Raw genomic sequence first — 25,307 nt, 5'->3', positions numbered from 1 at the left:
TTTTATATGTCTATTGGCCATCTATATATCTTTGAAGAAGTGTCTGTTCAGGTCCTCTGCCCATTTTTTAATCGGATTATTTGTTATTTTTTTATTAGGTTGTATGATTTCTGTATTAATTTTGGATACTAGCCTCAATGGGATGTAATTTTGATGAATATCTCTCTCCCTCAGGAGGTTGTCATTTCATTTTGTTGATGGTTTCCTTTCCTGTGCAGAAACTTTTTGGTTTGATCTACCCCCATTTGTTTTATTTTTTTCTTTTGTTTCCCATGCCTGAGATGTGGTGATGTATCAGAAAAAATATTTCTAAGAGAAATGTCAGATGTCACTGCCTTTGCTTTCTTCTAGGATTTTTATTGTTTCGAGTCTTACATTTAAGATTTAGTTCATCTTGATTTTATTCTTGTATATGATATAAGAAAGTGGTCTATTTCTTTCTTTCTTTTTTTTTTTCCATGTGTCTCCTCAATTTTCCCAGTGGCATTTAATGAATAGACTGTGGGGCCTTTTTTTTCACATTTTTTCTTGTGTTTTTTTCTGTTACTGTTTATTACCCCTCCCCTCTTCTACCTCCACTCACGCCCCTCCTCCTGTAGTCACCACACATGAATAGACCGTCTTGACCCCATTGTATTGGTCTTGCCTTTTTTGTCATATATTAATGGACCATATAGGTGTTGGTTTATTTCTGGGCTCTCTATTCTGTTCCATTGATCTATGTGTTTTCTATTGTCAGTATCATGTTTTGATTACAATAGTCTTATAATATAATTTGATACCAGGTAGTGTGATATACTTTCAACTTTGTCCTTTTTTTCTCAAGATTGCTGTGGCTACTCGGGGTCTTTGGTGGTTCCATATAAGTTTTTTGTTTATTTGTTCTAGTTATGTGCAAAACACCACTGGTATTTTGATAGGTATTTCATTGAATCTGTAGATTGCTTTGGATAGTATAGACATTTTAACAATGTTAATTCTTCCTATCCATGAGCACAGGTATATGGATCTATTAATTTGTATCTTCTTCACTGTCTTATATTTTTATAGTATATGTCTTTTACCTCCTTGGTTAAATTTATTCATACCTATTGCTTTGATGTAATTATAAATGGGATTGTTTACTTAGTTTCTTTTTCTGATAGATCATTATTATATAAAAATGAAACCTGTTTCTGAATATCTTGTATTCTGCTACTTTAACTGAGTTCATTTATCAGTTCTAACAGTTTTTTTAAAAATTATATTTTATTGATTATGCTATCGCAGCTGTGTGAATTTTACACCCTGGGCACCCACAATACAGCATTCCCCACTCCCTCAGGCAATCCCCACACCATTGTTCATGTCCATACGTCATACAGACAGGTTCTTCGGCTATTCCATTTTCTGTATTGAGCATCCCCATGCCTGTTCTGTTACTGCCTATATGTACTTCTTAAACCCCTCATCTCTTCACCCATTTTCCCACAATCCCCTTGCATCTGGCAGCTATGAAAACCCAATCTATATCTATGATTTTATCTCTGTTCTTATTAGCTTAGTTTGTTTTTTAGGTTAAATTGTTAACAGGTATTTACTGGCATTTCATTGTTCATAGTTTTGATCTTATTCTTTTTCTTAAATAAGTCACTTTAACATTTCATATAATAATGGTTTGGTGGTGATGAACTTTAGTTTCTTTTTGTCTGACAAGCTCTTTATCTGCACTTTGATTCTAAATGATAGCTTTGCTGGGCAGGGCAATCTTGGATATAGGTCCTCCTCACTTTTCATGACTTTGAATACTTCTTGCCTATCCCTCTAGTCTTCAAAGTTTCTTTTGAGAAATCAGCTGACAGTCTTTCCCTGTAGGTATCTAACTTCTTTTCTCTTGCTGCTTTTAGGATACTCTCTTTATCTTTAACCTTTGGCATTTTCATGATGATGTGTCTTGGAGTGGGCCTCTTTCCAACCATATTGTTTGGGACTCTCTGTGCTTCCTGGACTTTCTATGTCGATTTCTTTCACCAAATTAGGAAAGTTTTCTTTCATTATTTTTTCAGATAGATTGCCCATTTCTTGCTCTTTGTCATCTTCTGGCACCCCTGTTACGAGAATGTTGGAATGCTTGAAGTTGTCCCATAGGTTACTTACATTGTCCTCATTTTTTTGGATTTTTTCTTCTTATTATTCTGATTGGTTGTTTTTTGCTTCCTTATGTTCCAAATCATTGATTTGATTCTCGGCTTTATCCCCTCTACTGTTGTTTCCCTGTAAGTTGTTTTTTATTTCAATTAGTGTATCCTTCATTGCTGACCAAGTCTCTTTCACGCTGTTGAGGTCCTGACTAAGTTTCTTGGGCATATAACCAGTGTTTGGAAATACTGCATCTGATAGATTGCTTATCTCCATTTTGTTGAGCTCTTTTTCTGGAGTTTTGCTTTGTTCTTTCATTTGGGCCATGTTTCTTTGTCTCCTCCTTTTGGCCACCTCCCTGTGTTTGTTTCTATGTATTAGGTAGAGCAGCTTTGACTCTGTCTGGGTAGTGTGGCCTAATGTACTAGGTGTCCTGGAGAGTCCAGTGGCACAGCCTCCCCAATTGTCCAGGCTGAGTACTTGAGGTGCGCCCTTCATGTGGGCTGAGTACACCCTCCTGTGTAGTTGAGCTATGATTGCTATTGGCAGATTAATGGGAGGGATTTACCCAGGCCAGTCAGTTGCAAGAACTGGCTGTGACCACTGACTTCTAACCCGCACGTCTGTGAAGGATCTGCTACTGCTGTTCAGGGGCAGGGTAGTGGTGATCCGATGTGGTCCGTAGCTGTCCACTGGGTGTACAGTCTCTCGGGTTTCCTGGGTGGTTCAGGTCAAGGTCAGCTCCCACCTGTGTTTTGCCTGGGACTACCTTTCCTGAGCTTGAAAGCAATCTGACATGTTTGTTACTTGTGCTGGGTTTGGAGATTCCCAGGTGAACCCAAGCTGTGAATCTAGGCTGGCTGCTGCTAGTGCTGGTCCTGGGGCCACTTAGCAAGAGGTATGGGTGTTGAGATGCTCTCTATGGCTGGTTGTTTATTGTTTGAGATGACTTAGGAAGTTGTCATGCATGAGCCTAGACCAGCCATTCATATGGAAAAGTCTCTGTTAACAATTTGGGTGGGCCTATAAATTGAGGGAAGTAGAGTCTCCGGGGATCTCCAGGGCGGGGCAAACAGTGTTAGCAAGGTTGATGGAGTCTCAGATATGGCATCTGCCTGCTGGCTCTGTGGCTCTTTTGTGGGGAGAGTTCACAAAAGGGACAGTGGCCTCTGCCTGCCTTTTGTCTGGGAGAAAGCTGTCCCCCAGCTCTTGCCTTGATGCCAGGCACTTAGTTTCTCTGTCTGTGCTACTGGTACCTTTCAATCTAATACCCTGGTGCAGGAGCTCAGGAGAACTGAGTCTGAGTAAGCCCTTGTGTGAGTTAAGAGGAATTAACTGCTTAGGACTGCCAGCAGTTTTTTTCCACTGACCCAATCCGTGCTGGTTTTTGCAGCCAGAAGTTATGAGAACTTATCTTCCTGGCACTGGAACCCAGGGCTAGGGGACCTGGTGTGGGGCTGGGACTCCTTGCTTCTGGGGTATCCCTCTTGAATTTTTATCCACCACTTGTGGATGAGGGAGGGACCAGCCTATTCCACCTCTCCTCTCCTACTACCAGTCTGGATGGATGTAGTTTCTTTAATTTTGTAGTTGTCTGACTTCCCTTCAGCTTGATTTCTGACGTTTCTGAGTGATGGTTTTTCTATGTATTAATTGTAATTTTGATGTGGTTGTGTGAGGAGATGAGCCATGTTTACCTATGCTGTCACCTTGACCCGAAGTCCTCCAGTTCTAGTGGTTTTTTGGTGGACTCTTTAGGGTTTCCTCTTTGTACAGTTTCATATCATCTGAAGATGACAGTTTACTTTTTCCTTACCAATTTAGATGCCTTTTATTTTTCATTAGATTGCTGTGGCTAGGACTTACAGTACAATTTTGAATAAGAGTGGTGAAATGGGCCCTGGCTGATATAGCTCAGTGGATTGAGAGCAGGCCTGCAAACCACACGATCTCGGTTCGATTCCCAGTCAAGGGCACATGCCTGGGTTGCAGGCCAGTTCCCGGTTCCCGGGAGGGGACGCACAAGAGGCAACCTTACATTGATATTTCTCTCCCTCTCTCCTTCCTTTCTCCTCTAAAGATAAATAAATAAAATCTAAAAAAAAAAAAAGAGTGGTGAAATGGACATACCTATCTTATTGTCATCTTCAGGTGGTTACCTAGGTTGATCTGTAATTTACTTTTAATTTTGATGTGGTGAGAGGTAAGTTTCAGAGAATCATTTCAAAAGGAATATCTTTATAAATTTGCTTGCATATTTAATGTGTCAAAATGAGAGGTAGGTAAAAGTGGTAAGTGTATTACCTTGTACAGTAACCATTTTGTTTGAAGCATGGTTGTGCTTAGAGATGTTTTATGTGCATATGTAATCACTCTAATACCTGTAGTAGGCTCTGCCACTGCTCAGTAGGCTCTACTCGGAAGGGAGGCTCTGAGTTGCCAATTTTAGGATTCATTAGCTAAAAACCATTAAATTCCTGATTCCAAATATTAAAATTCACAGACAGAAGGGTAGTATTAAGAAAATTAAGTAAGTTAACTTTTAAATATGGTTGCATTTTTTTCTAGACTGGATATGAAAAAAATATGACACCAGGACAAAATAGAGAACAACGAGAAAGGTAATGCTATCTTTATAGCTAAACTTCTTTATACATAAATTTTAAGTTCTGTATGTAATATACTTGTGCCTGTTTGAATATTAAGAATAGAAATCATGCACAAAAATATGTTAGGTTTTAAAATCACATTCAGCTGTACATTTATTTTTTTCTGTAGCAGTTCTGATTTTTAGGTATTCAATTAATTAACAAGTTATGGACCAGAATAATATATCATTTATTTATTTTTTTAGTGGTTTTTCGTACCCAAATTTTAGTATGTCTGCAGCCAATGGTGTATCTTCTGGAGTAGGTAGTGGAGGCGGCAAGATGAGACGAGAAAGAACACGCTTTGTGGCATGTAAACCTCCAGAAGAGGAGGTAGGTTTACATACTTAATACTCTTGGTGTTTATTAAAAGCTTTGGTGTGTTGTGGTGGTGAGGGGACATCTTGGAGGGGTGGGGTTTAGGGAGACCCAACACAACAGTAATGTGCCACTGAAATGGTTCCTTCAAAATGTTTCGTGACATTTTGTGTGTGTGCATGTGCGTGTGTATGTGCGCTTGCGTGCATGCGTGTGTGTGTGTGTGTGTGTTAGTTTTAAAGTACTCCAGTGCCAGATTTTTTAAACCACCTTCACTGTGACAACTCAGAAAACCTAACTTAGTACTGAAAAATTTCATGGCTGTCATTAAAAAGCCATTATTGTTTCAATAAAGAAATTGCAGTGGAAATTATTTGACCCTTACAATATAATATAATTTGGTTTTGCAAATTTCTAAAACGTACAAAAATGGATGAATGTGCTTTGTATTCATCTCACCTGCCCTTCATATTATTTGTGAACTTTATCAGTGTTGTGAAGGGTAACTCTGGGTTATTTAATTTCAGTATGAAGATTTGCCATAGTCCATTCTGCAGGGTATACTCGAGTTGATTCCTAATATATGCTAAGGTGACTATTTGTGCACTTCTCTCTTGGCACACATGCAGTATTTGCTCTAGGCTATTTATTTAGGATTGGAATTGTTTGATTGTAGGGCATGATACACAAATTCAAGTATATTAGATACTGCCTCATTACCGTTCAAAGTAGTTTTACAGTTTTACACTTCCACCTGAGAGTAGGTAGATATGCTTTTTCTTTATTCTTATTAGTACTTGATTTTGTTGATTTAAAAATCCTTACCAGTGTGGTGGCTGTGAAGTGGCATATCATAGGAGTTTTATTTTGTATTTTGTGTTCACTAGGGAGGGGAGACATCTTTTATGAATTTCTTCACCATTGGGGAGTTCTCTTTTATCAGTTTTTTCTGTTGGGTTATTTCTTTTATTAGGGAAAGTTTTTTAGTATGAAGGTTTGAAAAAGATATGGACTAATGGAAGGTTAGTTAACTTTTCTTTCCCTATATGCTGCTCTATTTGTTTTCTGTCTGTGTTGAGTTGAAGGCAGGTGTCATTTCAGTCTTTTTGTAAATGAATTTCAGCCTAGCTGGATTATTAAAGTTTTCATTTGTCATGTGTTTGAAATTAAAATTTCATTTGTAACTTTCTCATTGACCTATATTTTCCAAGGGTGGTATTTAGGTTTTTAAACAGGAGATCTTTTCTAACAGTCTTTTGTTGACTGTGAAGTCATGTTTTGATGGAAGAAGTTGTATGTGTTAGTATTTTTGTCTGCTGCAAAGCCTGCTTTACAGGCTTATTTAGAATGGGAAATCTTCCTGTTTTTTTCCTTATCTATCTCCTCTTTTCTTGTTTAGTTGTGCCTCTCTCCAGAGGCACAGCTCACTGAAGTCGTGACTTCTTTGGCAGTTCGGACCTTGTGCCATGTAGCCTGTCTGGTAATAGTTATGCTAAGGGCCTTGGCTCAGTTACTACTGGCTTGGAGGCTCTGTGTTTTTTCTTGGATTCTCCTTGTTGCTGTGCTGGAGTGTTGTGGAGGGAGGGGAGGTGTTAGTATATTCTCTCTTGAAAGAGAAAGTCTCAAATGTCATTAATTAACGTAGTGTATAAAACTTTGTAGTTTTCTTAGCAAGCCACTTTTCTTTTGTGGTTGAAGCTCTTTATGTAGATTTAATTACAGTTATGAAGTGGGTTATCTTGCCTTATATACATAAGGAAATTAATATCTGATATAGCATGAACTCGTTCTTTAGATGGGTTTTTATATTTTTCAGTAAAATGGGTGGTACTACCTTTTTAAAGTTTATCCCTGTATGAGAACAATTATTAGCTTGGTCTGGTGTTTGCCACATGACAGATTGTGAATTTTGCTTATTTCCCTTCAGTTTCAATCTCAGGTTGGTACCTGTAGCTTAATTTTAGCTGTCTTGTAGATTTGTGTTTAGTGACTTTGCTGTATTGAGACATTTTGGGGGGTTAAATTTAATTTATTTACTTTGGCTTTTAGTACTTGGTATATTAACTATAAGGAGCTTTGTGAAACTCCTAACTCCCCAGACATCTTTACTCACCTCCTCCCTTATGTGGGCACCTCTCTCCATTCCGTCAACTGCCAACTGCCAGTTTCACATCCCAGGATGCTTTACCCAACTCCTTCTGCCTCTGACTATTCCACACTGCAGTTAGAGTCTCTACATTTCTGAGGAAAGAGGTACTAATGAGTGGCTGCCCTGAATTTCTGCCTACCCTCTGTTTTTTAAAAAAATTTTATATAATAGTTTTGGATGGATGCTTCCTTATTTAATGTGTCAAGTGCCATTTTTTGTTTGTTTCAGATGGCAAATATGTTTACACCACACTGTTTCTTAAATTAATTGTACATAATGAGAATTTTTGGTAAAAGATTGAAAATTAATTTTTGTGGGTTTTTAAAAATTTTTATTTATTTATCTTTAGAGGGGAAGGGAAGGAGAGAGGGAGAGAAATCTCAGTGTATGGTTGCCTCTCATGCATCCCCTGCTGAGAACTGGCCTGCAACCCAGGCATGTGCCCTGACTGGGAATCGAACCGCAATCCTCTGGTTTGTGGGTTTTTTTAAATAGGCTTTTCGGAAGGTCAAGTGGAGGAAATTTTATTTTTAATGGAATTAAACAAATTTTGCTAATTACAGATACATTTCTACTTAATAGAGGCTGGTATATTTCATTTGCTAAACATTCAGTTTAATAAAATTCTATATTAGGAATAACTCAATTTGCAATATGAGGTACTAAAAGATTGTTTTAGCCTTTGCCATATCTCAGATTCCAACATTTGTGAGGATTGTGTGCTAGTCCCTAAACATTGGCAGTTTGCCTTTGCTGTGATACTCTGTTTTTATAATGGAAAAGTTCATTGATGCAGAACAGACAAGTAGTTTATAATAAGACTGAGTTTGGGGAGATTTAAGTGCTTTATGTTGTCATGTCAGGTACAGTTCTGCCACTCATTGGTGTGCGTGACTTTGATTAACTTAACTCCTTGTGCATGAGTTTCCTTCTCTTTAAAATGAGGATAAGCCCTGAGTAGTATGGCTCAGTGGGTTAGGTGTCATCTTGCAAAGCTGAATGTCACCAGCTTGGTTCCTGGGGGCAGGGAACATGCCTGAGGCCAGTTCCCTGGTTGGGGACATGCGAGAGGAAACCAATCCATGTTTCTTTCACACTTCAAGGTACCTCTCCCTCCCCTTTTCCTTCCTTCCGCTCTCTCTAAAAGTAAAGTCTTTTTTGGAGTTGCTATCTCATTATAAAATTTTTTTAAAATAGTGTTAAGAAAAATGTATTTAGCTTGTGTCTATAGGATGTCTGGCATTTAATACCTGTCTGGCATTAGGTATATCTGTGTGCCCCAGTTTCGTCATCTGTAGTACTAAGTGGCTACCTCATGTGAGATAATAGTAAGTCACGGATTTGACGGTGGTTTGTGTTCTACTTGAGACATCTGTGAGCATCCAGTTACAGTTCTTGATTTAGTTTCACCCAGATTTGTGGGACCCACTCCTGATCAATCAGGACAAAATATTGGTGACTGAGAATCAAATTTAAAATTGGTTTAAGGTCAGCAATAAAAAGAACCAGTAAGGGTAAGCATATGGCTTAATGAGTTGGCATGAGGTACAGGCTATGTTTCGTTGATGTGTCTAGGTGTTGTAAAGCATCTAAAGGGAAGAAAATCAGCCTGAGGTTGGAGATGGAAAGAAACATTGCTACAGATACCAGAATGTGCCTATTGTGTCCTTCCTTCCTTCTCCTCCATATTTGATTCTATGTTTCACACAAGAAATTTTGAAAGATTGGGCAGTGAGTGTACATAATACTAGGACCTAGATTCTAATATTTTGTCATATTTGCCTTAGCAAATATTCATATTTTGGGGGTGCATTTCAAAGTAAATTTAAGACTTAACTCAGTATACTTCACCCCCAAGATAGCTCAGCATGCATTGCATGAACTAGAGTTAAATATTTGTTGTTTTTAATTTAGCAAGAATTTACAGGTAGTGAAATGTAAAATTCTTAGGTGCATCATTTAATGAATTTGACAGATGTTTACATCTCTGTAACCCAAAGTCCTGTCGAGGTATCAGACATTTCCAGTCCTTTTCCTTCCCAGTTAATACTCATTGCCTCCACTCCTGGAATAATCACTGTTCTCATTTCCCCCCCCACTGTGTATTGGGGTTTGCTTGTTCCAAAACTTAATACCAGTACAGTTCAGTGTGTATTTTTTTGGAGGGTCTGGCTGTTATAAATAAAGCTGCTGTGAACATTTCTTGTTGTACCTTAATTGTAGACATGTTTATTTCTCTTGGTGTAAATATAGTGCCAAACAGGGGAGGCAGGAGTAATGTTTTATACTCCCCCCAGTGTGGGGCATTTCTGTTACTCTGTATCCTTACCAGTAGCTGATTGTCATTTTTTAAATTTTAGCCATTCTGCTTTGTGTACGGTGGTGTATCAGTGTAATTTTAATTTGCATTTCCCTAATGACTAGTAATGTTGTATTCTTGTTTACGTCCTTATTGGCAGTTAGTATTATCATCCTTTGTGTGATCTCTGTTCAGATCTTCCTATTCAGATCTTTTGCCCCTTGAAGATTGGGTTGTCTTACTGACTTGTACAAACTATGAATTCTGGACCTAGATACCAGATTTAGCCATGTATGATATGCTCCCATATATAATATGTGCCCACATTTTTGTTCCAAACTTTTAGGAGAAAAAATCTTCCATTTTAATTATTTATTTATTTATATGTAGGTACTTGATTTTTTATTATAAAGGAATTTTAGCATTTTTTATCATTTATTCTTGAATATATTGTGGTACAACAAATTTTATGTAATAAATAATTACAAAACACAAGAACAGATACAAGGTATTTCAGGTACTACCCATGTATAATGCTCATGCTTATTTTCCCTCAAAATTTTGGGCAAGAAAAGTACACATTATACATAACAAAATACAGTACTTTGAATAATATTACATGTCTTACAAGACTGAATTTATTTATTTTTCCCCATTATTTCTACTGTTCTCTGTACCTAAATAACTTTTTCATCTCCCCAGGTTACAGAGTTCTATATTATTACCTTCTGAAGATAATTAATAGTGCTTTTATGTTTTTTCTAATTTCCTTTTTTACTTCTTACGCAACCCATGGATTATTAGACATGTGTTTAATCACGATTTTAATGTTTTGAAATGCATTAAGACTTCTTTTATAGCCCAGCATAAGGTCTGCTTGGTGAATCTTAAAAGAATGTATACTCTGCAGTTGTTGGGTATAGTGTTCCATAGAAGTCAGCTCATATGACCGATAGTATTTCCTAGATCTTATTTGTTCTGCTGAATTTTGTGGGGCTTTTCTGGGGAGTCTGTCTGGGTAGTCTATTAAAATTGTTGAGAAATAGGAGTTGTAATTGTCAACTTACATTTGATATATTTTTTTCCTCAATACATAATACATAAATATTTGCTTCATAATATTTTGAGGTCCTCATTAGAACATACACCTTACATCTATTACGGTTTTTCAGTGATGTGTCTCTTTTAATATTAATACATGCCCTTAAAAATGTTTCTTGAAATATTCTTTGTCTTAAAATCTACTTTATCTTATATAAATACAGCCAGCCACTCTTGTTAGAATAAGCTTTCTTAGGCTTATCGCAGGTTATATCTTTTTTCAGCCATTTACTTTCAACCTGTGTCATTATGTTTTAGTCTTGAAGATAGCATATAGTTGATTCTTGCCTTTTAATTGGAATGTTTACTTAAAATGTGATTATTGATATGGTTGGATTAAGGCCTTCCAGTGTTCTAATTTTCCCATTTGTTTTTTTTCTTCCTTGTGCTTTTTGAAAGCTGCCTTTTTTGGGGTTAATTGAATATCTGTTTGAATTCCATTTTAATTACTTGTTGGCTTTTTATCTGTTTCTTCATGTTATTTAGTGGTTCCTCTTGGGATTACTGTGTATTTTACTTTGTGTTAATTTTGTACCACTTCCTTTGAAAATTTAAGAATCTTGTATCCTTATAGTTTGATTTACCATCACTTCCTTGGTATGTTATTCTGTCATTGTCATTTGTATTACATTTAGATAGATAGGCTATAAACCTATCACATAAAATTTTTGCTTTGCACAGTTAAAAAAATTAACAGAAAAAAATTTATGTTTGCTCTCAAACTCCATTTCGTCCAGAACTCTGAGTTTCCATATAGTGTCATTTTCGTTCACCCTGAAGAACTTGTAGAGCAGGTTTTATAGCAACAGATTCTCTTAGTTTTCTTTTACCTGAAAATGTCATTATTTTTCCTTTGGTGGGGGGCTTAACTCTACTAAGGTGTGATTTTATACACCTTGTGGTTTATTATACCTCATCCATTTGAAGTATTCAGATTGTTTTATCTGACAGTGAACTTACTGAACTCAAACTCTGTCTCCTCCGTGCTGGGCAGCAGCTGAAACTCTTTAGTCTTAATTGGCTATTCAATGTCACTTACAGGTCTGCTGGAGATTTGTACATTTTATATGCAGACTTAGGGCTCCCCTTCTGTGGCTCTTCAGTCCTGCATCTCCACTCATTTTCTAGCTGCTCTGGTCACCTTGTCTGTCCTGTGATTGCTACTCTAGCACATTTGCAGTTTTCTCTGAATTTCATCTGTCCAGTGACACCAACTGAAAAAGACGATACAGAACTCACTCTGTGTTCTCTTCTCCTAAGTGTCTTACTTCCTCTAATTTCTGCTTGTTTTTGTTTGCTCTCCAGTGTTTTCAGATAATGTTGTTGTTGTTTTTTAAATCCTCATTCAACAACATCTTTTGGTTGCCTTCTCATACACACCCTACCTAGAAGTTGAACCCACAACCTGGGTATGTTCCCTGACCTGGAATCAAACCTGCAACCTTTCTGTCCATGGGAGTATGCTCCAGTCAACTGAGCCACACTGGCGAGGGATCAGAGAGTTGTTTTAAATATTTTGTCCAGAGTTTGTAATTGTTACCTGTCAGAGTATTGGTAAGATATGAACTACACCACCTTTCGCAGAAGCAGAACTCTTTTTTCTAAATGTGTGTCATTTGAGACTTGGGGTAGCCTTTGCTCTATTGGGTTAAAAACCAAGGCAGTTNAAGTTGAACCCACAACCTGGGTATGTTCCCTGACCTGGAATCAAACCTGCAACCTTTCTGTCCATGGGAGTATGCTCCAGTCAACTGAGGCACACTGGCCAGGGATCAGAGAGTTGTTTTAAATATTTTGTCCAGAGTTTGTAATTGTTACCTGTCAGAGTATTGGTAAGATATGAACTACACCACCTTTCGCAGAAGCAGAACTCTTTGTTCTAAATGTGTGTCATTTGAGACTTGGGGTGGCCTTTGCTCTATTGGGTTAAAAACCAAGGCAGTTCACCAAACTCATTAATATTGATATTTATTAAATGTTATATAACATTGTTTCATGTTAATATCACAACTACAGTATATTCTTTCCTCATTTTTCACCAGTTTGGAAATTGGTATTGAGGGGTAGTTCACCAAGTCATATGGCTGGCTGGAGACTGGGTTTCAAATTTTGTTTAGTTTGGTTTTTTTCCCCATTCAAGAGCTCACATTGTTAAAACTGCATGCTACAGCCTTCTTCCTATTTTAAATTTACCCATAACTGTATAAAATCTACTTTAAAGGAAGAACAGATAAAAGAATGACATAAAAGATGAACTGCGTCATTATAAAACTTAATTGTGTTCCAGGAAATGGAAGTACCAGTATTGCCAAAAATCTCTCTACCCATCACCAGTTCTTCACTGCCTACCTTTAATTTTCGTTCCTCTGTGATCACAACTTCATCACCAGTTAGTCCTGCACAGTCATCAACAAACAAGGTACAAAACCTTTGTATAAGTAGAGGTGATTTGTGATCTTTTCTTATTGTTTATTTTAAAACATGTACTATATTTCACCATAGCGAACTCCCGTGAATAATGCGCACCCACAGGTTAACACTGCCCACGTATAATGCACGTCCTTATTTTTCCTCTCAAAAATTTGGGCATACAAGTGTGCGTTATACACTGCAAAATACAGTAATTCAGTTTAAGACAGTGATTGATTTTCACTGTGGAAATCAACTCAGTAAGAAGAGAAAAATGGAAGTGGTGTTATACCCCATTTATAACATTATAATGGGGTTGCTCTTCACTTCTTATGCAGTGGTGCACTAAAGAAAGAGGTGATTGTGTTTGTTTCCAAACTGTTTTCAAATGAGGTGCTTTTTTTTTTCTGTAAGGATAGATTTATGGTTTTATTTTTCAAGTAGGATTAATATCTTTAATTTGCTCCTTAAATTTTTATGCTTTTGTTTTGGCTTTTACTTTTTCTGAACTTTTACTTTTTAAAAAAATCTTCTAAATGTTTGCTGATGGATGTTATTTTTCTTCTTTAGACAAATATCCATGTTTAAGAACTGTGTATGCTCCTCTTCTAAGAGGAAGGCAGATTTGATAGCAGTTACTATTAAGTATTTTTGAGAAATTAAAAAGTGATTTTTAAATCTCAAAGGGGAGGATTTTGCTTTTGGCTTCTTTGGAATAATTTGCTTAAGGTTTATTTTAATGTGTCAGTTTCTTTTTCTAAAGAGTTCTCTTTTGTATTTTGTTTAATAATTTGGAAAACCAGGTACAAATGACCTCTCCAAACAACACCAACAGTCCCATGTTCAGATTTTCATCTCCGATTGTAAAATCTACTGAGGCAGATGTACTACCTCCACCATCTGTAAGTAGCAACTAAAAATATTTCATATTAATTGATTTCAAAGGCATTCTGTATTTTTATCTCAAATCCATGATGCCATCAGTGGTAAGAAATAAACTATTTTTCTTCTGGGTTAAAAAAAATCACAATGTACAGAAAGGATGAATGAGTGAAAACCTTTATTTTTAACTTCACACAGGCACGCGCTCACACAGGCATATTTGTTTTCTCATGTACCATTTGCAAGTTAAGGTGCAGATATCTTAATACCCTTAATACTATCCATGTTTCCCCAGTACAGTATATCTACAATGTAATTTTCATATCCACGAAATTTAACATGATATAATAATAACAATGTAATCCATATTCACATTTCCCCATTGATCCCAGACTGTCCTTTAATGGCTGTTTTGTTTTCTTTTGGTCCTAGATTCAATTAAGACTAGGACCAAATTAATTAAGTCAAAATGCATTTAGTTAATATGTTTCTTGAATTATCTTTAACCTAGATAAGTTTTACATATATATATGTTCCACAATATGTATTTGTTTTTCTTTGTAATATAAATAAATATTTGGGGTAAGAATTAGAAGTTCAGTGTTTAAGTTGCATCATTCTTACTTGGCATGTGTATCATTTTAACATGTTGCTCTTCATGTTTTTCACATACACTGTGTCATTGTATTCTGTCAGCCAGGTGCTCCATACATTGCAGTTTCCCTGGTGCATGCCTGAAATCTCTGTGTTGTCCAGAAAGTCTCAAACTTTTTGTTAGAAAATAACATTTAGCAACTCATACTTAGGCATTAGGAACACATTATTTGTGTAGTGCTTTGAAAGAAAAAGGTGCCTTAGAAATTAAAAACTGTTAAACTATGACACTCCATTTGTTATAAGAAGCATCACAGTTTTAGAGATTGTAGAACAGGAAAAACCAGGAATTTTAGAGTAAATGAAGTTCAATATATATTTTCCACTTGGAATAAAAAGCCCCTCTATTTTGATACTTATTTAAAATTAATTTTATGCTTAAAGGATGACTTTTCTCTTTACAGATTGGTTTTACATTTAGTGTGCCTGTTGCAAAAACAGCAGAACTTTCTGGCTCTAGTAATATTTCAGAACCAATCACAAGTAGTTCTGGTAAGTAAAAATTTCTCACAAATTTTTACATAGTTGCATATACCTTAGATTAATATTTCTAATTCACCTTTGGAAATTCTTATAAATGCTTTTATTTGCATGGAATTGGCTCTGAAAAGCAAACAAGGAGCTAATATCAACCTTTTGACAATAATACTTTTTAGTAATTACCTTCAGATATTTAGCTTCCTAAATGTAAATACTGCACTTTGATTGTGAGGGGGATAGTCACAAAAGTGGATTTATGCATTGTCTTTGTTTAGTCAAAATAAGTATGTTATAAAAGAAGTCTTTTAAGAAATCAAGAGTTGTCTACATCCTAATTGCAGTGGGTTCCCTCTCTAAGTTTACTGTTCAGTTCACAAGCATTTTTATGTGTCATAACCTCTGCAATTAATAATACGTAAGTATCTGAACTCAAGAAGTTGACGTAAGTGAGGGAGAGATGAATAATCAAATAATTATTTCTTTTTTAAAAATATATTTTTTAAAGATTTTATTTATTTTTTATAGAGAGAGGGGAAGGGAAGAAGAGAAACATCAGTGTATGAGAGAAATGCTGATTGGTTGCCTCCAGTACACGCTATTAGTTTAAGGTGTACAACATAGTGATTCAACATTTATATAACTTATGAAGTGATCACCTTGATAAATCTGTTATCCATTTGACATTATATGTAGTTACTATAATATTATTGACTATATATTTTCTAGGCTGTACTTTACATCCCTGTGACTGTTTTGTTTCTGTCAATTTGTACTTAATCTTCCTCTTTTTCACCCATCCCCTAGTCCCTGTCCCATCTGGCAAGCATCATGTTGTCCTCTTATCTATGAGCTTATTTCTGTTTTATTTGTCTTTCTGTCTCTTAATGGACAGAAAGGGCTCTTCCTGAGCCTTGATGGACATCAGGGCTCTTCCCCCCTTTTTGTCTGTTATCTATAGTGCTGCTGTGAATCTGCATGCGTGCATATGTGTTTGTTTGAATACTCGTTTCAGTGTTTTGGGGTATACACCTAGGAATGAAATTGATGGGTCAGATGGTCTTTTGAGGAACCACAAAGTTGTTTTTCTCAGCAGCTAGCTCATTTCATTTTCCCACTAGCAGTATGTGAGGGTTTCTTCACATCTTCATCATACTTCCTTTTCTCTTTTTTTAATTAGTTGGCATTTCTCTAGTTATTAATGGTGTAGACCCTCTTTGTGTATTTGTTGGCCCTTTAGATAACTTCTTGGGAGAAATGTCTAATCAAGTCTTTGCCCATTTTAAAATGGGTTTGTCTCTTTGCTAAGGTGTAACCGTTTTTATAAAGTCCGAATACCGTATTTTTACCAGACATATGATTTGTAAATAATTTCTCCAGTTCAGTGGATTGTGTTTTCAAACTGTCTTAATAATGTCTTTAGATATGCAAAGGTTTTTAATTTTGGTGACGTTTAATTTTTTTTTTCTGCTTGTGCTTTTGGTGTCATATCTAAGAACACATTGCCAAATTCATGGTCATGAAGATACTCGTCCCAGCTTTTCTTCTCAGGGCCTTGTAGTTTTCTTGTATTCAGATCAGTGATCCATTTTGAATTAAGTTCTGTTTATGGTGTAAGATATATGGGTAAGCAGGATTTTTTGAAACCCCTTTTTAATTGGCAAACACTCAAGTGGAAAAACCTGGTTATTTTATTATAAAACATTTCAAATATTCTCTGAAGTTGAATGGTAGACTGAACGCCCATATCCTCTTTACCCAGCTTCAACATTTACCACTTCATGACAATCTTGTCTGTCCCTCCCTCCCTGCTTCCCTTGGAACATACATGCCTACCAGTTTGTTTTGAAACAGTTCCACACATATTTCATCTATATAGTCCCCTGTTAAAAATATAACCACAAAACCATTATCATACTCAAAATATAGATCTCTCATTTTAAGTAAAAGGATATGTTTGTTTTGGAAAGTTTGGGAAGTATAAAAAGTAAAAGCAATAAATAAAAGTCACTTGTCACTAGCAGCCACCCATTACTCTTTAGATGTAAACACTCAAAATCTTTTGGACTTTCTTACCTGGTTTTCCCTACAGCTGTGCTTTTAAGAAGGATGTTTTTCTCTGGCTGTGTAACATTTTATTATGTTACTGTTTTGTAATTTATGTTATCAGCCCCTTGCTGAACATTTATCATCCAGGTTTTCAGTGTTAACAATGGAAGGATAGTTTTAGTCATAGGCTGAATTGCTAGAAATAACTGGCTCAGTTGAATATTTGTTAAGACTTTTTTAAAATCAGAATTATAAATTGCTATGGAATTGATTACATATTTCATGAGGGAGTCAAGTTGCCATTTCATGAGGGAGCCTCAGTTGCCATATCCTCTTGAATGTTTCAGCTTGAATTTCTTAATTACCAGTGAATTCATTGGGTTGTAATTATAGTCTATATTTTTGTCCTTCTGGAGGAGAGAGATGTACGATGTGGGAAATAGTGGTTTGTGTTTTTTTTAATATATTTTATTGATTATGTTACAGTTTTCCCATTTCCCCTCTTCATTCCCCTCCACCCTGCACACCCTCTGCCTCCCACAGTCCCCCCCTTTAGTTCATGTCCATGTGTCTTTAGCTTTTACATTTTCCATACTGTTCTTGCCCTCCTCCTGTCTATTTTCTGCCTGCCATCTGTGCTACTTATTCTCTGTACCTTCCCCACCCCCCACTCCCCTGTTGCTAATCCTGCATGTGAACTCCATTTTTGTGGTTCTGTTCTTGTTACGTTGTTTCCTTAGTTTGTTTTTATTTTAGGTGTGGTTCTTAGTAATTGTGCGTTTGCTGTCATTTTAGTATACATGTTTTTTATCTTTTTCTTAGATAAGTCCCTTTAACATTTCATAAAATAAGGGCTTGGCGATGATGAACTCCTTCAACTTGACCTTATTTGAGAGGTACTTTATCTGTCCTTCCATTCTAAATGAAAGCTTTGCTGGATAGAGCAATCTTGGCTGTAGGTCCTTGCCTTTCATGACTTGGAATACTGCTTTCCAGCCCCTTCTTGCCTATAAGGTCTCTTTTGAGAAATCAGCTGACAGTCTGATGGGAAGTCCCTTGTAGGTGACTGTCTCCTTATCTCTTGCTGCTTCTAGGATTCTCTCCATTTTTTTTTAAAGATTATTTATTTATTTATTTATCTTTAGAGGGGAAGGAGAGAGGGAGAGAAACATCAATGTATGGTTGCCTTTTGTGCATCCCCTGCTGGGAGTTGACCTGCAGGGAACTGGACTACAACCCAGGCATGTGCCCTGACTGGGAATCGAACCGCGATCCTCTCATTCGCAGGCCCACACTCAATCCACTGAGCTACACCAGCCAGGGCTTCTCCATTTTAATCTTGGCTAATGTAATGATAATGTGCCTCCGTGTGTTCCTTCTTGAGTCCACCTTTTTTGGGACTCTCTGAGCTTCCTGGACTTCCTGGAAGTCTATTTCCTTTGCCAGATTGGGGAAGTTCTCCTTTATTATTTGTTCAAATAAGTTTTCCACTCATGCTGTTTCTTTTCTCCTTCTGGTACCCCTATAATTCAGATGTTGGAACGTTTAAAGATGTCCTGGAGGTTCCTAAGCCTCTCCTCATTTTTTTTTTTTTGAATTCTTGTTCTTCATTCTGTTCTGGTTGAATGTTTCTTTCTTCCTTCTGGTCCACTCCATTGATTTGAGTCCCAGTTTCCTTTCCATCACTATTGGTTTCCTGTGCGTTTCCCTTCATTTCACATAGTTTAGCCTTCATTTGTTCTTCTAATTTGTGACTAAAATCAACCAGTTCTCTGAGCATCCTGATCACCAGTGTTTTGAACTGTGCATCTGAGAGGTTGGCTATCTCTGTCGCTTAGAAGAATTGACACTCGGGCTTGGATTTGTTCTTCTGATTGAGCCATTTTTGATCAGGTCGCACCTGTTATGTATGAAGGGTGGAGTCTTAGGTGTTCTCCAGGGTGCGGCAACCCAGTCACTGGGTTGTGATGCTGTATATGAGGACAGGGTCAGAGAGGGGAAAAAATGGCATTTTGCTCCGCTCTCTGTTGGACCTCAGTCCCTTCCGCTGCTTCCCCTAAACAAACTGGGCCTTTCTGGTGCTGATTCCTGTGTGGGTGGGCTTGTGTGTGTTCTGGGATCCTGTTGGTCTCTCTGGAGAAACTCTTCTGTGAGGGCGGGAGTCTCTCCCTGGGCCTCAACCCCCAAAAGTGTTTCAATCAGTGTTTTGAGGCTTTATTTCCCAGCACTAGAATCCTGGGTTGCGCAATCTGTCTTGCTCCCCAGTTATCTGAGTGGGAATGTGGGACCACTGCCTGGTTAGCTGGCCACCTTGTGCACAGTGCCCCGCTTCTCAATCGCTGCCTCTCTGGGTCTGTCCATTGCCACCCCATGCCTGCAGTCTGCCAGCTGCCGCCTGGGTGCCCAGCGTCTGCCCAGCGTCTGCCCAGTGCCACTTTGTGCGCCTGGGGTGCCTCACCAGTTCCTGTGCTGCCACCCCTGTCTGCTCAGCCCGGGACTGTGCCCTGCCTACTGGTCTGGATGAATGTGTCTGTTTTAGCTCCTTGGTTGTCGGACTTCTATATAGTTCAATTTTCTTTCAGTTTGGTTGTTACTTTGTTTCTGAATTGTTGTTGGTTTTTTTGGTTGTGTGAGGAGGCACTGTGTGTCTACCTACGCCTCCATCTTGGCTGGAAGTCCCTGCAAATAGTGTTTTTACTTCCTTGTAATGGCAGTTTAACTCTGTACTATTAAATAAATTGTTCATTGTTTTTGAATTTCAGATTTTTTAATGATGTTTTAGGAGTTGATTCAAATAGTCTCTGAACGATCTTTTCAATATATTTAAATGGAGTCCAGTGCTTTTCTTGGCATAATATCTTTTATAATTAAAAAATAATTGCAGCTCAAGACATCACTGCAGTGAACAGTACAACCTGTAAGAGGCCAGACGAAGATTTCGAGGGCCCGTTTAGACCTGCAAAAACCCTGAAAGAAGGAAGTGTCCTAGATGTTCTGAAAAATCCTGGTAAGATAATGGCCACCCTTTGAGATGGTCTGAAATTTTAATTATAAACTCACAATTTTATTTTAATGTCATTTGTGGTATACTTTCGGCTTTAAGAAAATTATGGTTCGTTTGACGGGATTGACTTTTAAATGTGTATGTGGTAATCAGATGTAATTCTTTTAGGGAAAAGGTCTTAGAAACTCTACTTATTTCTTTAGAATTCAGGGACTTTATACTAAAATGAAATTTTTAAAAGGCAAGTATAGAAGGAGAAGATGAATTGTTAATAGAGGTAGTCCAGTATTGAATAAAAGTAAATGAACTTCATGATACGCATGAGCATGTCTTTCTCACCAGAATTTTGAAACTGCCTTATTCTTCTCAGATTATTCCCCAGTTGTGATGTATGTATAACAAGGCCAGCAAACATTTGCTGATTTGAATGTATGTGCGAGACAATACTCACTTGAAACAAGATATGAAAGCTAGTGGGTAATAAAATGAAGGCAGTGACTAGAAATCTTCAAATAGGAAGTTTTCAGTTTGACCATCAAAGAAAATAGTTACAAGTTCAATTGTGATATGTACCATAAGAATGTAAAGATGTTTTTAAGATAATCTAGTAGCTCAAAAAGAATTTAGACCCAGCAAAAGTGCTTAAGAATAATTGAATGGGAATTTCAAAATAAGATTGGCTTCTGCAAGATTTAGAAGGGTTAGGTTTTTTTGGTTGAGCTCTCTCAGTAATTTAGATGAGTTATTCAGTTATGGCAGAACTCCAGAATTTCTGTACTAGAATTAACCAAGTAGTAGGTAAGCATCAAATTTATATATAGTTTATCTTCATATAAGTTACATTATACATACAAAATGCCCACATCTCCCCCTTTTTAACTTCTTTTTAATAGCAGAAATTTGGAGGAGATCATACATTCTTCTGAGGGAGAAATTGGGAAAATTTGAAAAAGTGGAAGGAATAGAAATCTGTGATACTTTTGTCGATCTTAGTGACTCACATTAATCATTAACAACATGTTGACCACTGGGAATAACTGAGCTGTGTGGGATTGTTTGGCTCTTACACTAAAAATAGCTCTAGGCTGAGTTATTTCTTGGCAGCACTAGAAAAATCTAACAACTTTCTGTTACCTTCTTCCCATCTGATTTTCTTTTCCCTTGATGTTTAAGGCTAGAGAAACAGGTCACTGAGTTTGTTGGTATGAATGAAATAAAAATTAATTGGTCCAGAGTAAAGGATTGAAACAACATTTCCACAAATGGAATGTACTTTCAGTGAATCAGTTCCGTGGCAGCAGTTTGGGGAGCACACAGACTTTTTCTTCCCGTATATTCCGTGCTTCTACTTGAATACCTTAGTCGTCTCAGTATACCTTCAGTGGTTACAGAAAGGTATATTTACAATGAGAAAGGCTCTGAGATTACATTGGAGATTTTGTTTGAAGCAATTTTGTTTGAATTTGTGTTTGGTAACTTTGCGTGGGCCTGTATTTGAGTAAGCATGAGCCTGTACACCATTAGGATTGACTGAGCTAGTAATTTTTATACTTCTAGGCCTTACCAGATAGATTTGTTGTATCTCTGTTGTAGATTATCATATTTGTCATTGAACTGTTACTGAACTATTTTAAAGCCCTGTATGAGTTTTTTGTAATTAAAAATAATTGTACTATTCTGTTGTACTTTGGAGGAACATCTGCCCAATGACCATACCTATACAGTTCATCTCGTTTTTACCGAAAGTACAAGATATCACAGTAGTGGGTTATGACTGGACAGAATTTAAAAATTACAGATATTGAAGTCATTTGGTATAGCCAAGAGAACACCTGAAAGAAGAGACAGTTGGGGGAAGAAGGCTGTGAATGTAGTATCGGTCATTGTCACAGGAATGTAGAGCGCAGCAAGACATTGATGGCAGTAGTGTAAATCAGTGGATGACTGTAACTAAAGCCTTAAGTTAGGTATTGGTTGAATTATAATAAATATAAAGTCTTAGAGGAAGAAGGTGATATATTCTAAATAAAGCATCTTTTGTAGAATGTTAACTAGGTATCATTTATTTATGCAATTAATAAATAGTGCTTTGGTGAAAATCACCTCTGAAGTGCTCCATCTTGGATTGTAGTAACTCAGCAATAAGGTAAATGCTATCTCCCAGTAATAATATTTCAGTTAGTGTTGTGATTAGAAAACTTTCCCTAACTTTTTTTTTCAACCCCCACCCCAACCCCTGTAGGTTTCACATCATTGAAGTCAGATTCTCTTGCTGCTGATCCTACCACCACAAGCCCAGTAGTTTACACAAGACCGGCAATAAGTAGCTTTTCTTCTAGTGGAATTGGGTTGGGGGAAAGTTTAAAAGCTGGATCATCCTGGCAGTGTGATAGTTGTCTACTTGAGAACAAAGTAACAGACAGCAAGTGTGCAGCCTGTCAAGCAACAAAATTGCCACCGAGAAATACTGCTAAACAGACTGGAATTGGGACACCAAGTAAAAGTGGCAAAACAGCTCTTCCTGCATCAGGGACAGGTTTTGGAGACAAATTTAAACCAGCAGTAGGAACTTGGGATTGTGATACCTGTTTAGTGCAAAATAAACCAGAAGCGATAAAATGTGTAGCTTGTGAAACACCGAAACCTGGAACTGGTATTAAGCGAGTCCTTACATTGCCAGTGACTTCAGAATGTGCTGTCACTGTGGCTGCTTCATCTTCCAGCTGCACTGTGACCACTGGTACCTTAGGATTTGCAGATAAATTCAAAAAGCCCAAGGGATCTTGGGAGTGTCCAGTATGCTGTGTTCCTAATAATCCAGAAGACAATAAATGTGTGTCCTGTATGTCTGAGAAACCAGGTACGTTCATGGCTGTTTGGAATAATTTTGTTCATTATGTTAGTAGAACATTTTAATTTATTCTTTGTAAAACCTCTAAGAATAACCTAAATGTTTTAAATGTCTTACGATGAGCATGTTCTCAATACATCTTAACTTTTAAAGCTATATTGAGATTAAAATGACTTGATTGGGGCTGGATTTGTATATTTTCTTAGGATAGGCTGTGAGTTAATACTTTGACCTCTTTGTATGCGTTTTTATCAGAAACTTCTTGCTCTTTAGGATCATTTTCAAGTTTACTGTTATAGATGCTGGATGGTAATGGGGCAATCATAAATCTCTACACAGAATAAAATACTGCTTTGTCTCTCTTTCTCTAAGTAGACGGTGAGGATGGCTAGTGGTCATTTCCAGGGAATGTTTCATTAAAGGGTGGACAACATTGCTTTATTGAAAAGGCTGTCGCTGGGTGTTCATGGCGATACCTGTACCTGTATGCTGTCTGCCAGAGATGCTGTAATGGTAGTGAATTACTGAAGCATCAGTGAAAATTTTAACTTTGACAGCTAGAAAAATGGAGTTAGGTTTGGGTTTTTCCTGTTTCTCTGTTCAAATTTTAAAGAGTTAATAAAGATTCACATCTGGAAATGACTCTGCTGTTTTTGTAATAAATTATTGGTACAGATAATATGGTGACGTGAATACTAAATAAAACGTGTGACTATCTTGGGAATTACTTGCGTAGTTTTATGTCTGCAGTGAAAAACTTGAGTTATAGCCTAAACCCCTGTGTGATCACAAGGGGTGAGCCATATTTCTGATTCCTACTGGACATCTCCGTGAGAGTAAGGTTTCAAAATCTTCATTTCTTTCCCTTCCCACCTATGCCACTCCTCCCCTAAAAAAAGGAAATAAGCCCTTGATGCAGGAAGTGAGAGTTGATTCTGAGTGAATGGGAGAATAAAGTGATACGTCGGGCAGTGAATTTTTACAGATAAACAAAGGAAGCTTATATACGTATAAAAGAACTGCATCCTGTAAATGAGCCATTATTTCACGCAGAGGAGTGATACAAATTTGTATTTTGATAAATCACTTGGTGGCTTTTTTGAAGGATAGATTTGAAGGTGACAAAATTTGGGGACCACAGGACAGGTTAGGGAAGTTGTATCAATAATATAGGCAAACATAATGGTGATGTGTGCTAATGACATCAAGTAAGGATGGGAAGGATATGGAATAATGTATTGTTGAATACATAATTTCACGCTGCTGAAGTTGGCTTGCGGATATATGTGAACCTTTTGGGTTGGTACTGATAAAGGACTCTTTAGGCTAAAGAAACAGATTCGGAATCATGAGCCCGTATTTTCCTAATAAGTCATAGGAGTGGAAGTGATAGAAAGTGAGTGGAGTGAATAGAGAAGAATAGGTCGAAAAATGAGCTCTGCTAACTTAAGAGAGTGGCAGGAATAACACTGTGGAAGTTAATTTTTAAAGGAGTACCCAGAGAGGAAAAATATGGCACTGGTTTCTTCTTGGAAGGATGGACTTAAGGGAACAAGTCTCATTAAGAAAGCTGTTATTCAAGCAGTAGAAGGGTCAGAAAAGAATGAAAAAGATTTGAGTAATATGTAAGGGAGGAGGAGCCATCTATTCAAGCTAATCAAGTGGATAGTGGAAACAACAACTAAGAAAGAATCCACAGGATGAGGCTCAGAAGTGTGGATCGTAGGTACACAGATCAGGAAACTGTTTTGTTGGTGAGTAAAACTATCAGAGTAGATGAGAATTTGTGAGCAGGGCAATAGCCCAGTGGTGGAACCTCGGGGTGCAGTTTTATTGGCAAGATGGCAGAATACAGGCCAGTAAAACACAGACATCGAGGTAACTGGGAGCAGTGATGACAAATGGAGACTATTTAGAGACATAGGGTATCAGAGTGAATGGCTTCACTCAACAGTATACAGGGTGAGGCAAAAGTAGGTTTACAGTTTTGAGTACATAAAACAGTTTATTCTTTTATTATTGCATTATGTTCCACACGAACAACTGTAAACCAGCTTCTGCCCCACCCTGAATTTCTTCATACACTGCTTTGGTGAACCATTCTTCCGGTGCCACATCCTCTCCCCACAGAACTTGCTCGGTCTGTTTAAGAGTTTTAAATCTCATGTCTGAGGATCCTTTTGCCCCCTTAGTCATTTCCTCCTCCCTTGTAGTCTTGTATTAGGTCATTTAATCACTTTTTATCTTGCTGATGGTGCTACTGTGCACTTATTTTACTTTTCCCTTTTAAGACAATGAGCACCTTAAGAAATTAAGCAACATGTTATTCATCTTTGTGTGTCCTGAGT

At 37.2% G+C, this 25,307-nt stretch overlaps 1 protein-coding gene across 4 annotated transcripts in view; it reads left to right on the top strand.

The window, feature by feature from the left end:
- Positions 1-25,307, top strand: part of NUP153 (nucleoporin 153) — an 81,579-nt gene that overhangs the window by 39,502 nt on the left and 16,770 nt on the right. For all 4 annotated transcript variants that reach the window (XM_037037937.1, XM_037037938.1, XM_037037940.1 and 1 more), the window contains 7 exons: positions 4,687-4,739; positions 4,973-5,099; positions 12,921-13,052; positions 13,846-13,944; positions 14,983-15,070; positions 19,989-20,111; positions 22,351-22,968. In XM_037037937.1, the coding sequence (XP_036893832.1) occupies positions 4,687-4,739; positions 4,973-5,099; positions 12,921-13,052; positions 13,846-13,944; positions 14,983-15,070; positions 19,989-20,111; positions 22,351-22,968 (1,240 nt within the window). The remainder of the gene's footprint in view (positions 1-4,686; positions 4,740-4,972; positions 5,100-12,920; positions 13,053-13,845; positions 13,945-14,982; positions 15,071-19,988; positions 20,112-22,350; positions 22,969-25,307) is intronic.

Source organism: Sturnira hondurensis, unplaced genomic scaffold (genome assembly GCF_014824575.4).
Source record: "Sturnira hondurensis isolate 20B ecotype Veracruz unplaced genomic scaffold, ASM1482457v3 Scaffold0023817, whole genome shotgun sequence".
Lineage (NCBI taxonomy): Eukaryota > Metazoa > Chordata > Mammalia > Chiroptera > Phyllostomidae > Sturnira > Sturnira hondurensis.
This window is presented reverse-complemented; position numbering and strand designations above follow the sequence as displayed.